General features: G+C 40.6%; 2 protein-coding genes and 1 long non-coding RNA gene across 5 annotated transcripts in view; 1 reads left to right on the top strand and 2 right to left on the bottom strand.

Annotated features, from left to right (window-relative positions):
- Nucleotides 1-26,509, bottom strand: part of LOC128610659 (protein FAM50A-like) — a 116,078-nt gene that overhangs the window by 30,992 nt on the left and 58,577 nt on the right. The gene's annotated exons all lie outside the window — the stretch shown is intronic.
- LOC128609520 (uncharacterized) lies at nt 560-8,970 on the top strand. 3 transcript variants are annotated; one of them, XR_008386239.1, is made up of 6 exons: nt 560-2,539; nt 2,651-2,776; nt 3,230-3,350; nt 6,840-7,184; nt 7,261-7,417; nt 7,610-8,970. XR_008386239.1 is itself a non-coding variant. In XM_053628011.1 (2 exons), the coding sequence occupies exons 1-2, from the start codon at nt 7,129-7,131 to the stop codon at nt 7,841-7,843; spliced, it is 639 nt and encodes a 212-aa protein (XP_053483986.1). In that variant the 5' UTR covers nt 6,625-7,128; the 3' UTR covers nt 7,844-8,970. The 3 variants fall into 3 exon arrangements, 1 of the variants encoding a protein (XP_053483986.1); XR_008386238.1 differs by having other exon boundaries at nt 560-2,776; XM_053628011.1 differs by lacking the exons at nt 560-2,539; nt 2,651-2,776; nt 3,230-3,350 and having other exon boundaries at nt 6,625-7,184; nt 7,261-8,970.
- LOC128609526 (uncharacterized) lies at nt 14,462-24,689 on the bottom strand. Its single transcript, XR_008386243.1, has 3 exons — nt 23,567-24,689; nt 22,135-22,206; nt 14,462-17,775 (listed from the first exon to the last, which is right to left on the bottom strand). It is a non-coding gene; the product is annotated as an uncharacterized LOC128609526 (long non-coding RNA).

Genomic DNA, 26,509 nt, shown 5'->3' with positions numbered 1-26,509 from the left:
TGGGTGTTTTATGAAAACTCAGGCTCAGTTCTTGCATTTCCTCATATTTCTCTTATGCAGACCTTAATACTTGAAAATCTATTGATTAGGGCCCAAGCACCGATGGTGTGAAGCCCCACTGGATCTGCTCCGTTTATTAGGGCCTCAGCCTGCACCAGAGGTGCTAAAGCCCTTTTGTTTTTGGAATGTTTTTCACAATTATTATTATTAGTATTTTTTTTAACACATTCACCCGTTTTAAGGCATTTGTCATGTGTGAAAACTCACGAAACTTGGCACACACATCAGACCTGCATAAAATCAAAAATGTACGTGTGTGATCGAGGAGCTCTACAGGGCCACCAAATGCACTCAATGGTTGGGATGAAGTTGGTCAGAGGTGTAAAAGATTTGGTATGGTTATTGATCTCATCATGTAAGATAGTTCACTTGGTTTTACTTGACTCCACCCAACAGGAAGCCAGCCATGTTGGATGGAATGTAGGATTTAGAAATTTTCCCGCTGTGTTTGACAGTTCCGAATGAGTTTATCGCTGCGGTTGCCACACAGTTTGATTATCACAAGTTTTGGCGGGGACATTGTTCTCATCATGACAGACATCTTTCCTATTGGCTTGTATTAGTTCCGCCCAACAGAAAGTCGGCCATTTGGTTTGTTTGAAAAAAAATGCATGCTCTGGATTTTGAAATACTCCTCCTAGGGGATTTATGTGACATGCACCAAACAAGGCCAAGACAGTGAAGATGCTAAATTGCGAACTGATTTTTCATATAATGAACTGTGTTGCCATGGCAAGGCGATAAACTTATGGCATAAGAATGAGATATAGGGAGAGCTCTCATCTATGGTTTGCATTGTGTGATTTAGGTAAAAATTGAGTTTAATATTTGGTATTGGAGGCTGAACACAGGGATGTGACTATTGCGGTGCTCCGTTATAGTGCCACCAACTGGCAGCAGGAAGTGTGGCCCTTTTTACATACTTTGTAATAGCACTCCCATTTTTAAGATAATACTTTATTAATCCGCAGATGGAGGAATTAGGGTGGAGAAATTTTACCTGAATTACTTCAAACTTGTCCAGAATAAGGTCAAGACAATCATTCACTCAACTGTCAACTCAAATCAATATTAGCACCATGCTTTAAAACTGAGATATGTTTGCCAATTTGCTCTGGCTACAACATGCAAGGGCCTTACATCCCCCTGTGACAGGGGGGCCCCTCATTATTATTATTCTTTTCCCAAATGAATCATGTTTTTTTTTTACACACATGTTAGAACCGGTGGAAATTTACATCTGATAGGGGTTCCAGAACTGAGTGTGGGAAAATGCTCCACGAAATAGCTCCACCGACAAAATTTCAACGATGTGTGCCTCGTGCTACCTACACGTATGGAATTTGATACACATGTAACATGCCTATACGTACAAAAAAGTCTCTTGAATCCATGCCCTAAATTCAGACATTTTGATTTTTCTCTTCGATTTTTGCCCCGTTTTTGCCATTTCCAGACCTCATAATTTAACGAACTCCTCCTAGGATTTCATCGGATCAACATTCAGTCAGTCTCATATGAAAGCCTTGACGATGCTAAATTGCAAAGCTTTTGAGTTTTCGCTGCATGGCGATCTCACAAAGTTCGATGTTTTGCCATGAAACAGGAAGTTGTAATAACTCAAATATACAATGTTCAATCTCTACCAAACTTCACGTTTGATACGAATCCTGGCCTGAAGACAACTACATGTCAATATTCAGTTATAGTCATAGCGCCACCTGCTGGCAACAGGAAATTACATGTTTTACATCGTGATACAGTGCATCCGGAAAGTATTCATAGCGCTTCACTTTTCCCACATTGTGTTATTTTACAGCCTTATTCCAAAATGGATTAAATTCATTATTTTCCTCACATTATTTTCCTCAATTTGCAACACACTGTAATTGCGAACTGTCCAGTTCCGTGTAAATAAATAGATGCACGCGTTCGACAAACGACCTCGGTCTGGAATAAAGTCGGTGTGACGTTGGATGTTCGATATTCGCGGATATGCGGAAATTAAGGGACCGTCTCTAAAGTTACATACGACATTGTTAAACACGATTCTAACTTCAATAGCATTTGAAGGGAATGACTTACTGTCATATAACCAACTGTAGAGTGTTCATCTAGGTGTCAGGGATAAGAAACACCTTTTAGATTTTTGATATTTATCAAAATAAACTATTAAATCATATATAAATTAGACATGAATTTCACTGCAGAATGGGCCCATACACAAAATATAACATTTTTTTTAAAGCTCAGTAGCATTTGAAGGGAATGATGTACAGTCACACTTCCAACAAGAAGAGCAATGGGCCAAGAGATCACAAACTCAAAGACCAGCAAAGCATTGTTCAAAGTATTGCCCAGGTATTATTATTGTTTTATTGGGGTAGGGATAGTAGAGAATTGACAAGGAAATATAGGATAGAAGAGTGGGGGTGTGATCAGGAAAATACCCTATGAGCTGCGAAACGAACCCTTCACGGTAGGAGAGAAGCAGTTGTTTTGTCGCCTTTCTCTACATTTAGACTCAACAAAGATTTAACAAATAAATAGGTTTTTGATGTTCATGATTTTCTTTATTTACACTGCCTAGAGAGTACTTCAAGATGAGAAGAAACTGGCTCAGTGAATGTGACTAGGTGGACATAAAATGGAATGGAGGACAAATGAACCATTCACACAACAGGACTGGTACAGCTGTGGAGTGTTTGTCATGCAGGTTGGATTTCCTCAATAAATTGTACGACATAAAGAAAAACAAAGAGTTTATCTTATAATAAACTCTGACACAGTTCTTATGAATTTGTGGAGCAGAATGTTGATTTACTTCAGTCTTGTAAGAACCCTGGAGTGTACCTAGACAACAAACCAGAATGGAGCGGGTAAATTGAGGCTTGACAGAGGAAGGGTCAGAGCAAACTGTACTTTATGTCGAGGCTCATGCTCTTCAATGTTTGTTCAATGTAGATTATGCAAATAGTGTATTGAATATGATTAATGGATTTAGTTGTATGTGTTTTGTTTGGTTGTATGTATGGCTGCTGTGCTGAAACAATCTCCCCTGGAAAAAAAAAAAAAAATATATATATATATATATATATATATATATATATATATATATATATATATATATATATATATAATTTATTTATTTGTTAATTTTTTGCCATAGATGGCAAAAGAAGTTGTTGGTGTGTTTCCACATATCCCTTGCCATTTGACTATAAACTCATCCAAGGAGCACATGGAACATCTGCGACTGACAATGGCAGAGGAACTTCTGAAGGCCTCAGGTAATTTATTACTTGTACAAAAATGCCTGTCATTTAGACTATGGTATAAAGTGTAGATTTTTATCACAGAAAAACCACACATGTTGTAACATCATATTAAGTATTAGTATTAAATAGTAAACATATGGTAATGCTATTCAAAGTATGTACCATTTGCCAACAGAGCTAACATATAACTGCATGTTTTCAGTATTCAACTGGGGACATTACTGCTCATTATGTGCTGACTCAAAATCCCCGGGTGGTGGTACAAAAACATTTTGGGTGGGTAATGAAGCATTGGTTATAACATTTTTGTGGGCACATCATTTTGTTTACAAGTGCGTGTTGTGTGTGTGTAAGAGAGTGAGTGATTGAAAGAGAGAGAGTGAGAGAGAAACTAATTGATTACTGAGCAATTTGATAAGATTACTATGATCATTTTTCACATTGAATGTCACTGCTGCAAGTGGTGGTTTCATGTGGCATGCCTTTCTATGTCAGAGAAGCAGTTCAAAAGGGCTCAAAAGGTCAACAGGAAGTCCTGCCTATGTAAATCATTTTGAATTCCTTTGGCTCCCATCCACAATCTAAACATGTACATAAATAAATTAAAAGAAAACAAATAAAAATGTTTGAAATATTAAAACATTCATGGATCATCCGTTCTTTTAATTATTTCATTGATAGGACATCTATTTTTTTTTTGAAGAAAACCATTCAGTCCAGTACGGGTCATTTTAACCCACTTTATGCATTCGTGAAGGTTTTTTTGGTTCGTGCATTGTAGGGTTAAATATCAAAAATCTAAAAGGTGTGCATCATACTTGACACCTAGTCCAACACTTTACAGTTAGTTGTGTGACTGTACATCATTCCCTTCATATGCTGTTCAGCTTTAAATAATGGTATATTTTGTGTATGGGCCCATGCAGTAATACAATTCTTGACAATATTTATATATGATTTAATAGTTTATTTTGATAAATATATTTTTTTTTAAAAATCTAAGAGGTGTGCGTCATACCTGACACCTAGATAAACACTTTTGTTTGGTTTTATGACAGTTGGTTATATGACAGCAAGTCATTCCCTTCAAATGCTATTGAAGTTAGAATCGTGTATAACAATGTCGTATGTAACTTTAGAGACGGTCCCTTAATTTCCTCATATCCGCGAATATCGAATGTTAAATCAACTTTATTCCTCTTTGGAACTGAAGAAGCTTCACGAAGTACGAAGTACTCTTCTTGTACTATTTATTGGCGGTTGGCAAACCAGCTTCTGGTGCATTACCCCCACCTACTGGACTGGAGTGTAGCGCGTCAACGCTTAGGGAAAAAAAATAATAATAGTAATACAGTGGATCCTCGGTGTTCGAACGCACTTGAGCTCGAACAATTCGGTGTTATAATGTATTATTATTATTATTATTATTATTATTATTATTATTAATAATAATAATAATAATAATAATAATAATAATAATGCAATTATTAATATTAATAAATATCTTATAAGCTTGTATAATTTCCTGTTTCTTTTAGATATCTTTTCACATCGATTCTAATATTTTTATCCCCTTGCTTTTTACTCAGTAGATGTTCTAAAGTCATATTCTTTTCACCTTCTTTCTGTACTTTTGTTTCCAGTATTTGTCGTTCTCTGTTGTATGCTGTACACTGCAATAAAACATGTTCAGCATTTTCATTCATTCCACAGAGCCTACATAATCCTTTTGGAAGTTTTTTTATTTTTTTTTTAAACTAATTTAAGGTCTACTATAGGCATTACAAACATCCAAAGTGGGATTGCAGACATCGGGACTGTATGACTATATTTTATCTTGTTTAAGCCTATAGATTTCACAATTTCTTCTGCTTCCCATCCTATACTTTTTACATTTCCTCTTCCGTGTTCCCAACATTTTGTAAATACTGTCTTGGTTGGATGTTCTTTATTATGTTCCTCCAGGGATACCCAATATACCATTTTTAGTTGTTTGAGTGTTTCTACTAATGGCATTTCTCCCATTTCTACTTACAGGGCACTTTTGGGTGATGTTCTAAATGTCCTGCAGCATAATCTTAAAGCATGTATCTGCACCACCTCAATCTTTTTCAGCATAGACTTGCTCGCTGGACCGTATACCATACTCCTATAATCTATGGCTGATCTGATAATGGCCAGATATTTATTTCTAAGAGAGCTGCAGCTTGCACCCCATTCACTTTCTGCTAAACATCTCATAATCTTTAGTGCTCTCTAACACTTTGTCAACAGTTTTTCCACGTGTATTAAATGTCAGTTTTTCATCCAACCACACGCGTCCACAATTTTACCACTGACACCTGTTCCAGAAGAGTGATACATTAATGTGAACATTTCTCTTTTTTGCAAAACATATTACCTGTGTTATGGCTTCTGATATGTGAAAACCCCATTTTTGAGCCTTTCAATTATATTTATTGCTGCTTGAACTTTCTTAACTGTATATGGTATATCTGTATATCTGCCTCTTTTCCAAAGTGCCCTGTTGTCTGCATATAATCATCTTCCCATATCCTGTTGTACTTAATTGAATGTATAATTTATCAAATGTGTCCTTGTCTTCTTCTTCTTGAGTTTAACGGCTGCTGGTAAGATACAACACATTGTTAAGTTTCTGCCATCTGCTGGTATGGAGACAGGGGTCTCTGCAGGTTGGAGTAATGGGTGTGCCAAAAGCTAGGGGGCATGTCCAAGGGCGTAGAATTTAATAGAGATGCTAGGGACTTGTCCCTACCAATAGGCTCTATACACGCATATCTCCGTGTTTGACACAAGGCTGTTCATCAGTTTCCAGTAGGGGAGATTTAAAGTGGCGGAGGAAAACCTGGACAAACTGTCTATGAAGTTGACTTGTTGTTTGCTGTATTTGCCTAAAGTTACAAAAGTGTCAGGTAAAACCGGGCCACAAATGAGATCTCCGTGAGAGCTCATTGCTACCGCTCTATGAAGAAATCAGAGACGCCACACCAACTGAGAGTAGGACTGGTAGATTAAATGTGATGTTCAAAGTTCTGTTGAACATATTCTGAGTTTTTACCGTTCTAACGTTACCACAGTTCAGCTTGTATAACCACAGAAGCACAGATGTTATCTTAGCTAGTATGGATGATTATTGTACAAAATTAAAAAGAATAAAAAATCTAATGCAGTTCTATGAATGTCAGATGAATAGCAATGCGTTATCACTGCAAAGCCTAGTGGCAATGCAAACAGTGGCAATGCAGACAGAGGGGGCATCAGCAGATACTGGGTCGCGTGGAAGTTGGCATGTTTTCTAGTTAGTCAATAACACTGTAAACAAATGGGAGTTTGTTTTAAAATCTGAATAATAATCATATGAAATGTAGTTTTACCTGACGTGATGGCTGCAAATGCAGAGAGTATTTCCTTTACTTGGCTACCCTTCAAACTGCTCATGTTCTACCTCAAAACTGTAGTTGTCTTTTCTGTGTATTTCAGATGACATTACGAGATCTAGAGCCAGTTGTGCTGGTTAACAGCTTCTGCTCTTGTGTGACTGGGAGTGGGATATGCAACCATTTGGTTGCTTTGCTTTACCAGACAGCCCATTACTCTGAATGTGGAATGTCTGTCGTTCCTCCTGTCCTTTCATGCACCCAAACGGAACAGAAGTGGCATAAACCACGAACAGTGGTTTGGATCAATTAAATATCTGGCACAAGGTTTGTTTTGCTATAGTCTTAATGCCATTAATAAATAGGGAGTGAAGCCAGGACCGGTGGATGCCATGGTGGTATTGAAGCCCAAACCAGGTATTTCAGCAAGTGGAATCAGATATGCAGAGTAAGTGTAAACAAGCACACTATATTATACTGTGTAGCAAAAAATGGTTATTGATTGCCTGATAATGTTATTGCAGATCTGCACTATACAGGGCCTACATTGGTGAGCTGCCAGACCCATCAAGCCTCGACCATAAAGCTGCCTATGCTGACTTCACACCAGGCTCTCTTCCCCTTACCTGCACAATGAATCTCTCACCTCACAAGCCACTCATGGACTCGATCTTCAGTAAGGTACAAGCTGGCAGTATCCTATTGTATAAGCATCCACCACCTACACCTGATGGTGTTATCACCCATAAGGATGCACCCCCATTCCCAAAAGTGCCACCAGACGGCTACCAATTAAAGCCAACAGATTGTACATATGTGCCAACAAACCGTGAACAGCTGCATCTCAATTCACTGTCTTTGACTTTGTCACAGTCACACCTCATTGAAGAAGCAACAAGATGTCAAAGTGCAGCACCTGAGTGGCATTCACTGAGGAAGGAGAAGGTAACTGCTTCAAGTTTTAGGGAAGTTAGCCACGTTAGAGGTCCAAATGCTGCAGTAGACCTAGCTGAGAGGATCATCCAAGGGACAAGACAAACAGCAGACATGAAGAGGGGACTGGATGTGGAGGAAGGTATCTTAAAGGACTTTAAAGGAAAAGTGTAAACTTAAGGAAATGTGGACTGGAGATTCATCCAGTTGCACCTTAGCTGTTTGCGTCACCTGATGGGCTGCTATATGACCTGCTTGAGAGACCATCATTTGGCTTGGTTGAAAAAAAATGCCCAAATGCACTAATTTACTTTATGTAAGCACTTTATGTAAAATGTGTAGATCTTATTTAGGTCTGGGTTGTCAACTGTGGTTATGTGTTGTTTTATGCAGCACCATGATCCTGGAGAAACGTTTTTTCATTTCACTGTGTACTGCACCAGCTGTATATGGTTGAAATGACAATAAAGTGAACTTGAAACTTGAAACTACATTGACTGCAGGTACCTCAGAGTTTACCATGGCATATACAAATTGAAGAAAAGCCATCATTATTATTGGCAAGTGCAGAGGCAGTTGCTTATCACAGGTATGGAATGGTGTGACTTTGTTGTCTGTGCCCATGATTATATGTTTGTGCAGCAAATTTACAGAGACACTTCTGTGTTAAGCTCCCTGAAACAGAGGTGTGATTTGTTTTTCTTTTATACATACAGTGAGGGAAAAAAGTATTTGATCCCCTGCTGATTTTGTACGTTTGCCCACTGACAAAGAAATGATCAGTCTATAATTTTAATGGTAGGTTTGGCCATTGTGGAGAGTTTGGAATCTGATTGATTGATTGCTTCTGTGGACAGGTGTCTTTTATACAGGTAACGAGCTGAGATTAGGAGCACTCCCTTTAAGATTGTGCTCCTAATCTCAGCTCATTACCTGTATAAAAGACACCTGGGAGCCAGAAATCTTTCTGATTCAGAGGGGGTCAAATACTTATTTCCCTCATTAAAATGCAAATCAATTTATAACATTTTTGACATGCGTTTTTCTGGATTTTCTTGTTGTTATTCTGTCTCTCACTGTTCAAATAAATCTACCATTAAAATTATAGAATGATCATTTCTTTGTCAGGGGGCAAACGTACAAAATCAGCAGAGGATCAAATACTTTTTTCCCTCACTGTATCTACCAAAATACCTCTCCGTGCACAAGTAACTGAAGAGGCACAGTGCTGAGGAAATGAATTTATGCATGATTTTACAAACATGTAATTTTATTTTGTCAGGTCATCTGATTAAAGTATTTGTTTCACAATTCTATATTTGTTCACAGTTTCATTTCAAATTATGTCAGTACAGTGAATGATATGAAGGGCTCAATCTAAGGTTGAAACCAAAATTATTTGTTTCAGGCGATTATATAAGTCATGAAAAATATTGATAGATATTTAATTCCATTTCTGCCTGTCTAATTCGGCTTCTACAGTGTTAGCAATTGCTTGCCCAGACTTTACCTAAAGACCCATTTTGGTAGTTGACCAAGAGACAGGCTAGTGTACAAAGTTGATTGATGCGGTATCTGAGTGAAAGACGGATTACTGTACTGAATATCTTGTGCTCCTTCACCCTTAAAATGAGTCGCTCAGCATGGCCTCTCAGTCTTGCAAGTAGATTGTGCCCAAACAGGTGTGCTCTCTTTGACAGGAAGGTAGGTACAGTATGTGGACTCTGCACGGAACACAGTCTTCCACAAGGAAACCCTTATCTACCATTATAGTGTTGTTTCTATTTTTTCCAAAAGTTAAACAGTAATAAGTTTCAAAGTCAAGTACTTACATCAGATCAGCTAGTAGATGAAGAAAAACACAAAGAACCATGAGTGATAAAAGTGCAACTTATTGTCCACCACACGAGATCCCACAGTGCGACGTCCCAAGTGATCTAAAAAAAAAACCCTAGTTACGGGACTCCCTTCTATACAGTGGAAACAGCCCTGGTTTGTTTAAATACCAATACACTTGATTTCTGGGTGATTTCCATTAAGTCTGAATGTTAGGCTTATTACAAAAACTGTCATGTTTGATTTTCTTGTACTTCTGAAAACCATTATTTTTTATTTTCTGGAATTTTCGACAACCATTGTTTCTGATTTTCTGGTATTTCGGAAAAGCATTATTTTCAAGTTCATGGTATTTTTTTCTTCTTACATTTCTAGTTCCTCTTTTATTTATTTTTTTTAACTACTTCTGCTTATTATGGCATTTTGATCTGACCATCATTGAACGAGGACCTTAGCTGTCATTGTACTTTATCATGGGTAAGTGTATGTATTTCATTATTTGTCAATAGTATATGTTTAGGATGATTCTTAAACTGTAAATGAATATTAGCCATTTGTTTCATTATTCACGGTATGTGTTCCATGTCTGAGTGTGTGTATGTGTGTGTGTTTCCTTTTATTGTAGAGGCTATGTAATGTCTGACTCAGAGGGGCCTTCTTTTTATGAGGAAAAGAGTATAGTATAACTTTGTTTTTGTTTTTTCCCTTAGAGATGCATGACTTATGCCTAGACCTGAACACTCTCTATCAACTAGCACATCTTACTGCTGATCTGTCACCTCTGGGTGACGTTTGTAAGGATCCGGCTAGATCCTCACGGATTTCTCAGGAAAGTTGATATAACTCAGCCGGACACAGATTGAAAGTGCTGGTCTTCGTTTATTACACTGCAGGATACCATAGGCTTACGCATGGTTACAGGTCGGTCATTAGAAGAGGATTAACCGAGTAAACATCCCAAAGATGGTACATTAACATGAGACTGCATGTCAGCACAAGATGTGGAGGTCACAGAGAGGGAGAACAGGGCAGCGACCACACCCCTTGATCCCACCTGACATCATCATAGCCGATCATTACATATTCCCCCCAAAACAAGGGCTGTCCTCAGGCTGTAACATAAAGGAAACTTAACAGCACCTAGGTGCTTGCGTGACAGCTGTCATATGTAGGGCTACAGAAAGCAGTACCATTAATCACACCTCTGCCTGTTCCACGTAACTATAGCCCAACATACTGCAACAAGAACAGCATTTCTTTTTCTCAATGTGCACTGAATTAACATCTTCAGAACTTCACACTTGCCTGAAATAATATTGTAACATCAAACCCTCAAGGCACACAGGCATTAACAGTATTTCAAAAACAAAGCAATATGTCACACGTTGAGTAGGTACTACTAAGCGTCGTTCGCTAATTGATCGCAGATTGCGTGAGGGAACGTAAGCCTTCAGGAGAGAGTTGAGGTAGGAGGGTGCTGTTCCAGACAAGGTCTTGTAGGTGAGCATCAAGGCCTTGAATTTGATGTGGGTGGCTACAGGAAGCCAGCAGAGGGAGATGAAGAGGGGTGTGACATGGGTTCTCTTGTGCTGGTTGAAGACGAGATGCCATAGTAATTATGGACCAGGAACAATATTTATGGGAGGGATACAAACAGTTAAACAAGCCCAATTATTATAGGAAATTGGAAAAGCCAATCTCCATAGACACGGTACCTATGGTAAAAGAAATGGCCCAGAACCAGTACACCAAAAAATACATCAACGCAAAACAAAACTACTACCTGCTGGGGAATACGGAACCGAGAAGCAGGAGGTTCTACATGGGGTTCTACTACCAAAAATACACAAGGACCAAACAAAATGGAGCAGGCCCTATGAAATTCCCCCAGGAAGGCCCATAGTATCGGATTGCGGCAGTGAAACCAACTACATGGCCAAGATCTTGGATTATTATTTAAATATTTGGATGGAATTAAATATTTGGATGGAGCTCAAATCTTCTAATTCCAGACTGCTGGGACTATGGCTGCTCTAAATGAACACACACTGACACATGCATGCTCACAGAGACATCCGGTTTATTCATGCAAAACAGAAGTATTCATACACATTGATAACAGCAGTGTGTGGACGATTTCTACTGGTGCAGGTGCCAGACAGATTTAGAAAAAACACACAGCACACAGGGTCATACTACAAAATAAGTCTACATGTGTCAGCTATATTAAAGATAGCAGTTGATCAGCTTATTCAAAGAGGTAATTAAATAAATACATTCATCATAGGTATTTGATAGCACAGAGACACACAAACAGAAACTATAACTCCGTATTCCCTGTATCCAAGGTGTCTTAATACAGTTCATAATATGACAGTACATGATAAGAGAATTTCCTTTCATTCCTCTCTTTTATTCCAGTGTAGCATAGAATAAACCAAAAGGAATTCTCTAAAGTCATAGGTTAACATCACCCTTCCACAGAAAAACATGTTAATGGTTTTGTGATGAGAGCTAATACAGAAAAAACTATATGTATATGTGTAAAATGTGAATCAGGTCAACCAGCAGGACAGGATTTCCTTCTTTTGTAGACACGTTCACCGATGCTCAGACTTCGTCAGGGGTACAGGTACGTTCCCGAATGGGCAACCTGTCATAAAGAATAGGTGGAGGAAAAATTGAACGGGCAGAGCTCATTTGTTAACAGCTTTTAACCAACTTGCATGTCTCCCGGATCGGTCTGAGGTCATAACCGCATTTCTAGTAACATACACAACCTCATGCAGACCCTCATATTTAAGCTCCCCTAGCTGTTTACCATTTGGGAACCCACAGCAGCACCTGGTCTCCTGGAACAAAAGGATGTGTGGGTTTCTGTGAGGGGTAAAGGTAATTTTAATTTAGCACGTATACATCACGTCAAGCAATTTAGACGCATAGTCATCTAGATGAATATCGACACCACTTCCTGCAGACTGAGAAAGGTTAGTAGACATTTTCCAAGCCGTGGGGAAAGGTCGACCGAATAACACCTCATAAGGTGAAAGGCCTGTGGTTTTAGATGGCGTCATTCGAATTTCAGTAAGAACAGCAGGTAAAAGGTCAGGCCAGGCAGTACTCCTCTGCCAAAATCCTGTCGACAGTTTTAGCATTTTCCCTCGCACACAGAAAAGCCTCAACCCATTTAGAGAAACGGTCTACAATAACCAACAACATTATATGAGGTCCAACGGTTGGCATATAGGTAAACTCGAACTACAGACATGGAAAGGCATCAAAAGGCCTCTGCTTTACAGCAGAACCAGTGGCATTGTTTTGTAGACATATCACCATCGTGAGAGATGTGTCTTTATTTGAGGACGTAAGTCACGTATACAAAATTTGGAGGTCATATCAGACAACACTCCTGATAGAGGACGATGTGAGACACCATCTTTGTTTTGACGATTGCGAGAGTTGTTGGTTTAGATTTGTGGAGATTAGATTGTCGACCAGTGTGGAAGGTGAGATTGGCGGGCTTAGAACACGATCCGTCTACAAAAACATACTTACTGTTAAACCACGGAGTATCAGATAGATCAGATCGAATGCTACCTGAAGAAACAGTTTCTTTTAAACAATCATGATTTTCAGGTAAAGGAATGTTGTCATCCTGTGAATTTAGCAAACGGTGTAAAGCATGAGCAATAGAGCTGTGGAACATTTACTGGTCAAATTTGCGGTAGCACAGAGAATAGCTTCATAACCACTTCTGCACTGAGCCATCATGTTTTGTTTCTCAATGTTGGATAATATCTGTTTCACCTGAAGGGTCATGTGAAACACCAATGGTGTCAAAACCAATCGTTCTGCATCTGCTACCAAAACAGCACCACTCCCAGCCACTGCCAGAAGACAGCCAGAGAGTCCAGCAGCCACGAAAACCACCCCCATGCTCTTGTGCCAGAATGCCTGAGGCCACACTCCAGAATGTTCATGAGTGTACAGATGGAAAGGTTTTGTGTAGTCTCCAGGGCTAGAGAGGAACATAAAGCATTTTTTTTGCATAAACAGTCGCAGGAGTATGTGTCACAGGAGTCAAAAGTGGATCAGAATGTTCTACGATGGCCCTGAGCTGTTTTGTAGCGGGCAGCTGAATAGTCATCACAACCGCCATCCGGCCATCCGACAGCCTTCTCTGTACTTTTGATAAGAGAAAACCCAAACATTTGACTTCTGTTTTACATAGGTGCAATTTTGTACGTGAAACCTTGAATCCATCTTGAGCCAGATGTTCGAGCATGCTCAAGGTTGCAGTCCAGCAGCTTCTGACTCAGCAGTGATAAGGAGATCGTCCCGTATTGCAGTACACGGGCGTCGTCATGGAGATCTTGCAAGGAGTCTCACCACACGAGAAAACACGGGGTCAACGTAGCCCTGTGGCAGGCGTGTCCAGGTCAGCTGGTGTCCCCTATGCAAACAGTGGCTGAACACTGAAAAAGGCAGAACACAAATCCACCACGCTAAACCACACATGGTGTGAAGGTATTAGTGTCATAATAGAAGGCATATCAGGAACAATAGGTGAAATCGGGCCTGAGGTCTTGTGTAAATTGCCATGTGCAATTTACTTGGGAACAGGCTTGGGAATTGGCTTGGGAACAGGATTTAACTGGCGTGTTATACAAGCCTACACAGGGCTTCAAACCGCCTTGCTGTAACAGAGAATTAACAATAACATCAATGCCAAGGGCTTTCGATTCAGACAAGGGATATTGTTTTACATACACAGGATGAGAATGTTTTGACTTAGCCTGATAGGACATTGCATGTCCTTGTGGTCTGCCCACAGAGAGTTAAGCAGAGTCTGTAACCGTGGATCTGATTTTGTGAGAGAACAGAGACACATTGAACAGCTGATTTATGGTTTACTGCGTTTCCACAATCAGAGATTTAGAGACCGCTAATTAAGAGCCCAAGAATGCAAAATTAAAAGGACACTCCGGCATGTTTACGAATTCATGCATGAAAATTAATTCATCCAAACGTTATAATAATTTGTACTAATATTCATAACAGTCCCTGAATATTATATACAATGGCAATAAAAAGAAAGTCTTTCGTTTGCGTTAAAGTGACGTATCAGTGCACCGTTCTGACCGCGAGAGCAACAACAGAGCACACACGTCTCTCCCTCTCTCGCGCGCACTCTCTCCCTTGCTGTCTTTAAATTAACGTCATCATGGAATTCAAAACACTTTCATTCAGTTTACAAACAGGGAAACACACGGAATTAAAATCAATATTAAATGAATTAAAAGCTACGATTAAGTATGATCGGCACACTGGGTCGCAAGAGCTCTGTGGGCATCCCTATTGATTGTGATAATAAGATGGTTGGCCATACATATGAGGAGCGGGCTGATACTGACCAGGCTGATAATATGGGCCAGATTGTGCAGGAAAATACTGCAGGACACCTCTTACTATAAAACCACGACCACCTTGACCTCTTCCTCGCTGCCGATCTCGTTTTTTTAGCACGACAGTAACGAGCCCAGTGGCCAGGTTTCTTACAATAATGACACGGAAGAGCCAGGCTGGACGGAGACCCACCCATAACTTGGAATACAACACACACAATAACACAATAATACTCTAAATATAAACACTCGTAGGCAAACCACACAGACAGTTGCAAATTATTCTACGTAATATAAAATACAATTATTAAGCAGGCATGACGTTACAGAGGAACATAGACCAGAGTACAGATTATTAACGACAGACAATCACTCATTTATCTCATTTATAATTATGGGTTCGGAATACACCGCATCAGGGAAGAAAGAAAAAACACTTACCGTGGTCCAGAGTAATCGCACGTCTGACACCAAATTGTTAGATTTTCAGTTTGATTACAAAGACAAATCAGACAGTGACCACCCTGTCTCTTTAATCACAATTGATTATATTGTAATAGAAAATGTAAAAATTCCAAAATAGAAAAATGGAAAAAGCAAAAAATACAAAATCCATCACATCCTTTCTCAGGGGATGTGTTAGCAATGTTTGTCTTCGACCCAGATACTTTGCTTATCGCAGGGGGCCACCCTTGTGGAGAGGTCAAGCTAGTACTTACACCCAGGGCATGGCTCATCAAACTTCTCCGTCCTCACTTGAGGAACTGGAATCTGTTCCATCCTGTTGCAGCCGATCAGAGATTCAATCTGGCTCACTGATTGTCTCATTCAGCTCTAGTTCAGTACTGTTCTAGAGACTAGTCAAGGGCTTAAGAGTCAATTGCGGAAAGGTTGTCCTGGAAGGGACGTCTGCTTGGGCCTCTTTCTCCTTCGGCAGGAGTATCAGGCTCGTCAGAACCGCAGCAGGAGCCCTTATTCCCTCCTGCTCTGTTGGTATGACCAGTAACAGACCACCTTCTTTGCCATCGCCTGAGACTGCCATTCTCCTTTACCTTCATTTAAACCCTCTCTCAGGTCTTGGCTTGTTCTTTCTTCTGCAATGTCAACCATTGGATCGTCCCCTTCGATCACCTGATCCTCCTTTCTCCTAGGTTTTAATCTAGGTGCTCACTTTCACTCACCCTTCCCTTCTGGGCTGGAACACCCCTAGGTACACAAGTTCTCCAGGAGTCACTGGACTGTCTCCTCTCTCGGTCCCCAGCTCTGGTCCTGTGAATAGATAGCTTCATACATAGCAGTAAGTTATCGCATATATGCTCTTAGTTCCATCTGCAATTACTCCAGCAGCAGTCCTTCATAAGGACCTCTCAGATATGACACAGACATGGGTCAACCCATAAGCATTTCATGCGGTGTTAGATGCATATTTCTGTTAGTCTGCATGCGATAGGCCATGAGTGCAAGAGGTAGAGCATCTACCGAAACGAGTTTAGCGTCAGCACAAATTGCGTTAAGCTTAGCCTTAAAGGTACCACTTACCTTTCCCACTATTCCCTGTGACTGAGTGTGATAAACACATCACAATTTTAATTTATTCACAGTTAATGTAACACTGTTTTTTAAACAAATGCTGAGCCATTGCCAGAGCTAATCTGAGATGGTATGCCAGATCTAGGAATTACGGCTCAAAAATTTAATTACTGTACCAGCAGTTTAGTCTGCTGATGGCATTGCCTCCCTGCATCTGCTAAACCTGTCTCTCACCAAGTGCTTAAACGGCCCTTCTGGAATTGATATGTGCCCTATTGATACTGATTTTCCCTTTCTGACATTGTTTTGAGCATAAATATCACACCCAGAAAAAAAAAGTATCCATCACTGCCTGTAAGTACAGAGACCAGTACTCTTGCTGTTTTATCTTTCCCATAACTTCCCCCTCGCGCACTGGTTAAAACCATGCGGATCTGAAATTAACCTGTTTGCACTCTGTAGTGATAGCTTCTAATTCAGCCAACTGGGCAGAGCAGGGTGCTCATAATGTTTGTGAAATTTCAGACACAAAATCTTTCAGATAGAACATCTAAAAAGGTCAAATTTAAGCTCGAGGAAATATGAATTTCGGCTGGGCAATTGTGAGTGTTCTCAGTCATTGGCTCCACAGAATTAATTAGGCAATACAACACTACAGTTGGTGTATTAGGCACACTAATAGGTTTAATAGTTACATTTTGGGTGGCACAAAGAATAAATTCATATCCTGTTCTTTGTTGAGCCGTCATGTGTTGTATGCGGATGTTAATAAAAATGGAAGTAACCTGGTGTGATGAGTGTAAGATCAATGTGTGAGAGAGCAATTTTCCCAGTGATCTGCACTAAGACATCAGTTCCAGCCATGGCACGCAAACGTGCTGACAATCCTTGTGCCACCAAATCCAATGTTTTCGATAAATAAACTAAAGACCAGCAAGCGCCCTCATACTCCTGAGCTGGCAACCTGCATCGGCGCCGCCTCTCTCAGTCACATATAAGCAAAAGTCTGTTGTAGTTTGCCAGCCATAGTACAGGTGCAGAGCATAAGTCTTTTCCTTAGAACACCCAGCTCTCAGGATTTTGTCATGAAGAGAGCAATACACTGAAGACCATACCTGATAACGTCCAGGAAGCTTAACATTTGTTGTGTGGTATGGGGCGGAGGATGACCGCAATCATGTCATGTCGGCCTTGGGAGCGTGAGAGGGAGTCTCTGACCACAGAGGAGTAAACCGCAGGGGAGTCCACAGCCCCTGAGGAAGATGCTCCCAGGTGTATTACTGATCTTGGAATATTAAGGGGAGTAACAGCCTTGAGCTCTCACATGCAGGCACACTGGAAAAAGAGTTGAACACATTTCAACAACAGAAAAATAATAATTATCATATGGAATGGAAGAGGTTACAGTAGGGACATTGGGCACTAATGGAGTTACTGGGATGACTAGGTCAGTGATTTTGCAAATTTTGTGTAAAAGTCATCCTCTTCCAGCCTTAAACATTGGTTACTTGGTGTGTTGTATAGCAGAACTTATCGCCTTCAGTCTTCCTTTTTTCTGGATCGCACAATCTGGGAAAATATTTTTTATATATTACAGGTCTGAAAGGTCTAAGCAAATTACACAACGGGCAATCTGGCAGATGTCGAAAATGTTTACAATACCAAGTTCTTGACTGCTCTACAATTTTTAAACCAGTCACAGCGGTTATTGATAGCAAGTAATTATTATATTACAAACAGTCCCACCAGACTCACACCCCACAGTTTGTACAAGATTCAACCATTCAATGAAAAAGCAAAAATATCTCACAAAGTTCTGTTTTACCCATCTCAATCTGAATATCACACACACAGTGCTTAATTTTTTTCTTTCTTTTTTTTCTTCTTTCACACAGAAGCAGGCCTGCCCGTGCAGAAAACACCACACACACACACACACACACTTAGGCTTTCACTCACACTTGTCTCCAAAACTAATTTTCAGAGCTTATCAAACAAACAAACAAACAAACAAAAAAAAACCGCTCACAACATTCTCATGATCTTTCTGGCTGACCTGACGGCAATCTATCAGATGCATAGCATGTTTCTATCTCTCTCTCTCTTTTCTCGCGGGAGTCTTCTGTGCCAAATGATATGCCATGATGGTGGGGAGTTGCTCCTCATGTCAGGGACGGCGCTGTCTGGGTCACTTGTTGAGTGTTTGTTGGCGTAGGAGGAGGGGATGTAGCCTTCATCTCAGTTGTTTCGCCTCACTCGTATCCATCCATCCATCCATCCATCACCTTTGTCCTCCACCACCACGGCAAACACCTCGCCCTCCTGCATGGAGATCGTGCCCTCGCTAGAGCCTGGGAAGTTGTACAGAGCTGTGCACTGGCTGATGAGAGTGGAGAGCTCTTCTTCCTCAAAGTCATCATCAAACTCAGCGTAGATGGCCTGAGAGGGGTCCGGGGTGCTCTCATCCGAATGAGCACCATCAGGACTGCATGCATTGTGGCCACCATTGTTGTTCAGGGAGTGAGTGGAGTAACGATGAGTGGAGTCTCCTCTTCCCCCGGCTCCTGCGAGCCACGACTCGTATTCGTTAATTTCCCTCTGAGCTTTTTGATGATGTTAGTTGTCTGGGTGTTTTGCGGTGCCAGACTAGCAGAATCGCCCATCTGGGGATTTTTCTCAAACGTCTTTCATCTTCCCCAGAGCCTCGCTTTGATCTAGTTTCTTCTGCAGCGCCTTGCTGATGTCATCGATCTTCTGTTGTAGCCATTTTCTCCTCTGCTCCGGGGGAAGATGACCGAAATCCCCAGTGGCAGCCGGCTTGCCCTTCTTGCTGAACAGCCAGAAAGGTTTGCTCTTGTTTTTGCCCAGCAGATCCATTGGATCTTTGGGCATGCCCAGGCTGCTGTAAGATGAGGCCCGGTTGATGCCCTGGCTGTAGTCCTCAAACTCCAGATCGCCAGGACGCTCAAAACCTGATTTGTGCTGCTCCATGAGGACCATGGAGTCGTTCTTCTCATTAACATTGGTGCTGGCTCTGGCGATGCCCTGCAGGCACTTCCCGATGATGGGCATGACTTGCCTTTCCATGTCGGCAAACAGGATGTTGGCTTGTGATAGCTTCCGTACACGCCTTTCATCCATGTCCTGCAGCTTATTAAATATCTGCAGCATGTCAGTGAAATAGAACTGGTTCTGCTCCTTGTTGAATTTCTGCAGCTGGGCAGCATAGTCATTGACTACGTTTACATGGACAGCAACAATCTAATTATTGACCTTAATCTAAGTAAGGTAATAATGTGATTAAGGTGTTTACATGAGTCGCTTTTAGAATACTCCAGTCATGTACCCGTTTTACATGTTATTGATCATAATCAGATTAAGAGCCCGCGTCATTACGTCACCGCGCCACGCCGTCCGACGTCCCTCCAGAATTTCACGTATCAACATACAGTTCGTCCTCGTTATGGTACCATAAACAGTTTTGGGTGTTTTTATTTAAATTTTTTACGAACGCTTCAAGTGCGGTTAATTATTAGTCATGCTATACGTGCAAATAGACGACTGCTTGAAGCCGTGGGCTGCGTCTCAAATCGCATACTTACCTACTGTATAGTAGCCGAGATGCATGTATTTTTCCCCACTACCGGCCTATAGTAGGCAAGTATGCAGTTTGGGACACAGCCGAACTCTCTTGTTCGCCGTAAAGCGTAAAACTGCCGTGTGTGATCGTGTCCTGTCGCAAAATGCGGTGAAAATCCTCACACGATGTTCATAATGTGATTAAGGTGTTTACATGTCTGTAATGCACGTCCATAATACGATTAAAACAGGAGTAATCCACCTGTCTTAATTCAATTAGAGCTTAATTAGATTATGACCATAATTAGATTAAGGTTGCTGTTTACATGGTAGTTTCTTAATCAAATTATGGTCTTAATTAGATTAAGAGTGGATTATTGTTGTCCATGTAAACGCAGTCATTGTTACATTCTTCTGCGACGTATGCACGCATACGAGCTTGCTGTTTAGCCTTTTCCACATCCGCTTTTGTAGCATTAGCTGCGTTTACATGGACAACAATAATCCACTCTTAATCCGATTAAGACCATAATCTAATTAAGAAACTACCATGTAAACAGCAATTTTTACTTACCTTAATCTAATTTACATTTATTTACATTTATTCACTTAGCGGACGCTTTTATCGAAAGCGACTTACAAATGAGAAATATACAAGCAAAATTAATTAAGGTCATAATCCAAGTAAGCAATAATCTAATTAAGACAGGTGGAGTACTCCTGTTTTAGTCGCCTTATGGACGTGTAGTAGTGACATGTAAACACCTTAATCACATTATGAACGTCGTGTGGGAGTTTTCACCACACTTTGCGACAGGACACGATCACACACGGCAGTTTTACGGCGAACAACGGCTGTGTCCCAAATCGCGTACTTTCCTACTATAGGCCTGTAGTGGCGAAAAATACATGTATCTTGGCTACTATATAGACGGTAACTACAAGATTTGGGACACACCCACCGCTTCAAGCAGTTGTCTATTAGCACATACAGAATGACAAATAATTAACTGCACTTAAAGCGTTCGTAAAAAAAATAAATAAAAACACCCAAAATTGTATACGGTACCATAACGAATCAACATGGTCAATCATGTTGAGTTTGGGCTTGTTTAAAAGCTAGAAGTATCTACAATTGGTCCATGTGGAAGTCAATCAAGTTAGACTGCCCGATTAAAATTTAGGAGGCGGGTTGTTCAGCATAGCCAAAGCAGATTAGCTTTTTTTAGATGGTGTCTCAGTTCAGTTTATGGCTAATTACTAATTTCCAGAGGGGTGGGATACCAAAACACTTAATGCATTTTGAAGAGGACATTTGTGACTAAATATGGAACTTTGCATTTGTTTTCTTCAATAAAGCTGATGGACTTTATACCGATGGAAATGTGCATGATTTATAAAACCACGAGCGAACTGGATTTTCGTCTATGTAGGTAACGTAAGGTAGTAAACGTTTATACAAGTCCGATATTTGGTTTAAATGTTATAATTTTATTGTGGCAGTAGTATATGGTGTTTTACTATCAAAAAAGCTTTAGTCATGCTCTCCGATTTATTTCTGTCTCAATGTTTTCGTGGAGAGGTGTAAATTGTTTGTTCAGGAGGGAGCTCAAACACCGCCCATTTCCCATCCCCCTGCTCACCAGGGGTTAAGCATACAGTCATGAAAATTGAAAATGTCCGATAAGTCGTTTTCCATTCCACCGGCGGAGTGAACGAAAGTGTCGCGGCGAAAGGGGTTGAAAACTTTCTTCAACGTGTACAGTGTCAACGGCTTCACTCCGACTAGGACACGTCTGCCTATACAGTAGTTCGGCAAGTTCACTGCATAACACTGTTAGACCGTAAGTGTCAAATCCACATTTCTCAGTGTTCAATCTGACTCCCTTTTACACACAGACTCTGCAGGCTTGCAGAGACACCTCTCATAAAATACTACAACAGACACACATATATACTACTTTTGAGATCTAAAAACCCTCTTTTCTTAATTTAGTTCAAAATTTGAAGGAGCTTTTGTAAGGGAAAAAAACACTGTCTCAGGCTGGCCTGTAGGAAAACCATGCAAGTATTTAACCCCCCCCCCCCCCCAAAAAAAAGCAGAAGACTACTTACCCTATAATGAGTGGCCACGCTTGCACGACTTCTGCAGGGTCAGCCTCACCGGCCGAGTCTCCCTCTTTGCTCCTAGAAAATCACGTCGGGGATCACCAATTATGCCGTGAATAATTCAACCTTTTTAGCCTAAGTCAAAAACTTAAGAGACAGAGAGTTTAGTAGATGTCAAAAAGTAAATAAACTTTATTGAAAACCAATAAAAAGTGTGACAGTCTGCAGAAAGTCTGAATTATACATACACAAACATGTCTTTATATACTTTTTGGAAACAGTAAAATTATCCCTAGGTGGGGCATTCACCTTTTCTTTCTAGGAACAAACCAATCCGTATTGCCTTAATTAATTATTCATGTCTATGTGTTATCTTAAATTTGGAGAGCATGCGCAGTTAGTGGTTTTTCTTGAAAAGATTTTATGAGGACAAGGTTTCTTTTTTACAAAAAGGTTTCACTCAGACAGAGTCTTTGTTTTTTGTTTCTCTCTGATCAACACTCCCTTCTTATGTCTCAATGAGCTTCTGTCCGTTTCTATCTGCTGAAACCTCCCTTCCTAAGGCCTTATCGTAACTCCTTAATTGGTATCTGCCTCAAGGTTATTTACTTACACACATATCTACTGCCAATTTATTGCTGTGCAGAAAGGTGCCAGCTAATACAGAAGAACTTTTATTGTACAGTAAGACACGGCGTTCATCCAACTCAAATCCACTCAGAATATAACTTGATCAAACATTGTTCTATGAATTTAGATTATGCTTCTGTTGATTATACATATAGATTATGCGTTTTGACCAATACTGATTATTCGATTATGCTTAAGTAATAATTCTAAATGTTGGTTACATATTGAGTACACTTCATGAACATATCCAAATGTTAGTTACACATATTGATTACAGTTCATAAATATTTTCCATAAGATTAGAGAGAAACAAGTCAGGAAGAAGGACAGCATGTCAACAAACACAGTCATAGTGTTTACTTAGCTTCTCCCCTCTTTTGGCCTCTCTTTCTATTTTTTCTCTGCCGAATTGCAATTACGTGCTTCTTTAATCGATACCGTTTCTGTTGCGATAGCTCTCCAAGGCTGCTAATGTTCCTCGCCTGTATTGCAGAAGCAAGCTTATCTAGGTCTGAAAAGAACTCACTCACTTCAACACTTTTGCTTCATCCAGAATTTTTTTAATTTGGTCCACAGTATAAAAGTTGGTTACTTTTAACACCTCTGACCATTGTTCATCATCTCTCATGCTGTCATCAGTACACTGAGACAGTCCATCCAGCTCATCAACTGAATCCTCCTCCACTGCCTGTGCATTTATCTGAATCTCTGTCTCACTACTATCCACTTTCTGAACTTTAACAGGAACAACAGCAGAGCTGCATCCAGCTTGTTCAAAACTCTCCACATTAACATCACTTTCACTCACCTCCTCTGCCCCTTTGCCTCCTGGGAAGGCCTTTCTGCTGGTCTCTTCATCACCTTTGTTTGCTGCGTTGCTGTAACCTCTGTAGTATCACGGTTACTGTTATTGTTAGATGATCCGTTTTCAGCTGTATCATCATGTAACTGCTGATCATTGTCCACCTTTTTTAAGTGGACAGAAGGACACTTTGTGTCCTAAATCACCACATTCAAAACACTTAAAATTGTTGGTACTTGCATACAGCATGTAAGAGCGCTCTCCGTGACTGATGCAGAAAGAGATCTCTAACACGCGCTCAGGTGAAGTCAGAAACACGAACACCTGCCGTCTAAATGAGAGGGCGTGTTTTAATGCTGTATTTTTGCATCCTAGTGGAATCATTCTGATGGGACTTGCGGTTTTCCTGTATCGTGCCAGTTCCTTAAGAATGACGTCGTTTGGAATAAAAGGTGGTACATTTGAAATGGTGGTTTTTGTGGCCGGAGTCGCTAAAGGAGTCACGGTCACATAACTTCCTCTAACCCATACTCCGTTCTCGGTCAACTGACTAACAAGCTGTTCTGTTTTCAAAAGCACTACGATCGCGTTTTTCATTCGCGATGCTGAGAGGATATTATCAAAGTACCTCTCCTACCGCCACGAGCAGTTCCTCCACGCTTACGCCGAGCTCAGGCACACACCTGCAGCCATTGCACCGGGAGGTGTGCGAGTCCGTGTACAGACGTCATGACACGAGAAAAGCCGCGAGCGGCCTAATATATACGGGACTTTCTAACTTTGTTATAATTCTAACACGTAGAGGGGGAAAGTAAGAGAAAGAAACTGAAAAAAAACCCTGTCTTTCACGCTCTCACCAACACGCTTCACTCGCTCCACAGTACTCGCGCATGCGCGCGCGCACACACACAGACAGTAAACAAACATGCAGACAGTTTAGTCATATATTTAACCTTTTCTTTTAACCCAAAAAAGAAAGTCGGTTGTACTTTTTTTTAGGAAACTATCAGCTTTTAAACGTCCGTATGTACTGTATTTATTTGTCTGTATTTGAGCGCATCTGGTGGACAGCCGCCATTTTCTAATTCCAGGTCAAAGAGATAAAGTAGCGCCGATGTTCATCTCACTACCCAAATTGAACTGAGTATTCTTTCACTGAAAATAGTACCTTGTCTTATGTTGAAATTTTTTTTTTACTTTTGTTTTTTCAAATATCAGTCCATATCATATGGAACAATAACCTTGTCTTTAATTTATTTATTCATTTTCATATGGTTCATTTACATGTGATTCATTTACGTACTATTCATTTACATGTGATTCATTTTCATGAGATTCATATTCAAGTGATACATTTTCATGTGATTCATTTACGTATGATTCATTTACATGTGATTCATTTACTAGTTTGCTTCTCTTTAAATCCCGTTTTAGACTGTGATATTACAAAGGTCTTTCCAGATTATTACTTGCTACACTGTATGAGATAACCCCAGTAAAATGGCCTGAATTCTATAATATAATTTGTACACCATGTTAGGTTTAAATCCTCTAAAAACAGATTCGCAATTAAATAACATTACATCCTTCAAAGCATTGGCATGTTCTGCTTACTCTCACAATCCTCCAAACACCCACACACCCAAAGTCTCCATAAACAAATGAAATAGCAGTGTATCCTACAAAAACCGAACGTCGTCCACAATGTGAAAACAACTCTGAGAGTAAGCTGAACTAACCAACAAAATTACCAAGACTGATAAACAGTCTGCACACAATAATAAATATAATGTCCTTACCTTTTAAAGACTTGTAACAAATAATATAACAGTGTAGCACAAAAAGCCGAGGAGATAACACTAATAAAATTAAATAAACAGAAACTCTAACCCGGTCAGAGCATCAAAACAGAGAAACACATTAATGCAGAAGTACATTTTAAGAGGAGTGAGTCCACAAAATCTACGTGGAGTAATGCAACGACAATATCTTCAATAAGAGTCCGAATTCTGTAGCGCTAGAAGGCCAAGTGCAAAAAATAAAAATAAAAGAAGAGCGAAAAAGACTCCGCTGTGTAGGTGATGCAGTTCAACCCGATATCAAGAGTTTAACATAGTCTCCTGCTTCCTCCGCTGAAATAAAGTCCTTCTGAACACCGTTATATGTAATGCGAAGCCGAGCCGGGTGAAGTATTCCATAGCGAGCGCTCTCAATACCACGGAGCTGACGCTGAACCTCATTAAATGCGGCCCGGGCCCGGGCTGTCTTGGCTGTGTAATCAGGGAAAACGGAGATGGTCAGATCCCACGCTTTAATCCGCTGGCTCTCTCTCGCACGGCATAAACTGTCAACACAGTCACTGTGATAGTGGATCTGCACACAATAGCTCATGGTTGTTCACGAGGCTTGGGCCTCGGCTGAAGGGTCCGGTGGGATCGGTGCAAAACCGGCTCCTTCTCCAGACCAAACTCTTCTTTTAACAAGGCCGCTACGGCAGCGCTTGTACAGGTGTCAGTGCCCTCTGGAACTCCCACTATCCTAACGTTATTCCGCCGTGACCTCGACTCCAAATCCTCACATTTATTCTCTAATTGAGTCACAGTCGCAGTGAGAGACTCGATAGTAGTCTTCATGTGAACTATGTCATCGGTGCAACCGGAGAGAGCGTGCTCCATTTCCACCACAGTACCTTTCAGTGTTGCCTTTCAGTGTTTCAGTACCATATGTAGCCTCGGTAGAAACTTTATCACTAGCCAGCTGTGTTTTCACGGCCTGCAGGTCTAGCTGGATAGTAGACAGCGCACCCCCGAGAGTCTCCTGGAGCTTCTGGAGCTCCTTTTTTAAAATATCGGCGATGTCCTTGCTCAGTAAAGCGAGCAACTCAAGCCTGAGTGCGGTGAAGTCAGGGTCACTGCTCGGCGACACGGATACAGAGGGAGAAGGGGACTC

Source organism: Ictalurus furcatus, chromosome 7 (genome assembly GCF_023375685.1).
Source record: "Ictalurus furcatus strain D&B chromosome 7, Billie_1.0, whole genome shotgun sequence".
Classification (NCBI taxonomy): Eukaryota; Metazoa; Chordata; class Actinopteri; order Siluriformes; family Ictaluridae; genus Ictalurus; species Ictalurus furcatus.
This window is presented reverse-complemented; position numbering and strand designations above follow the sequence as displayed.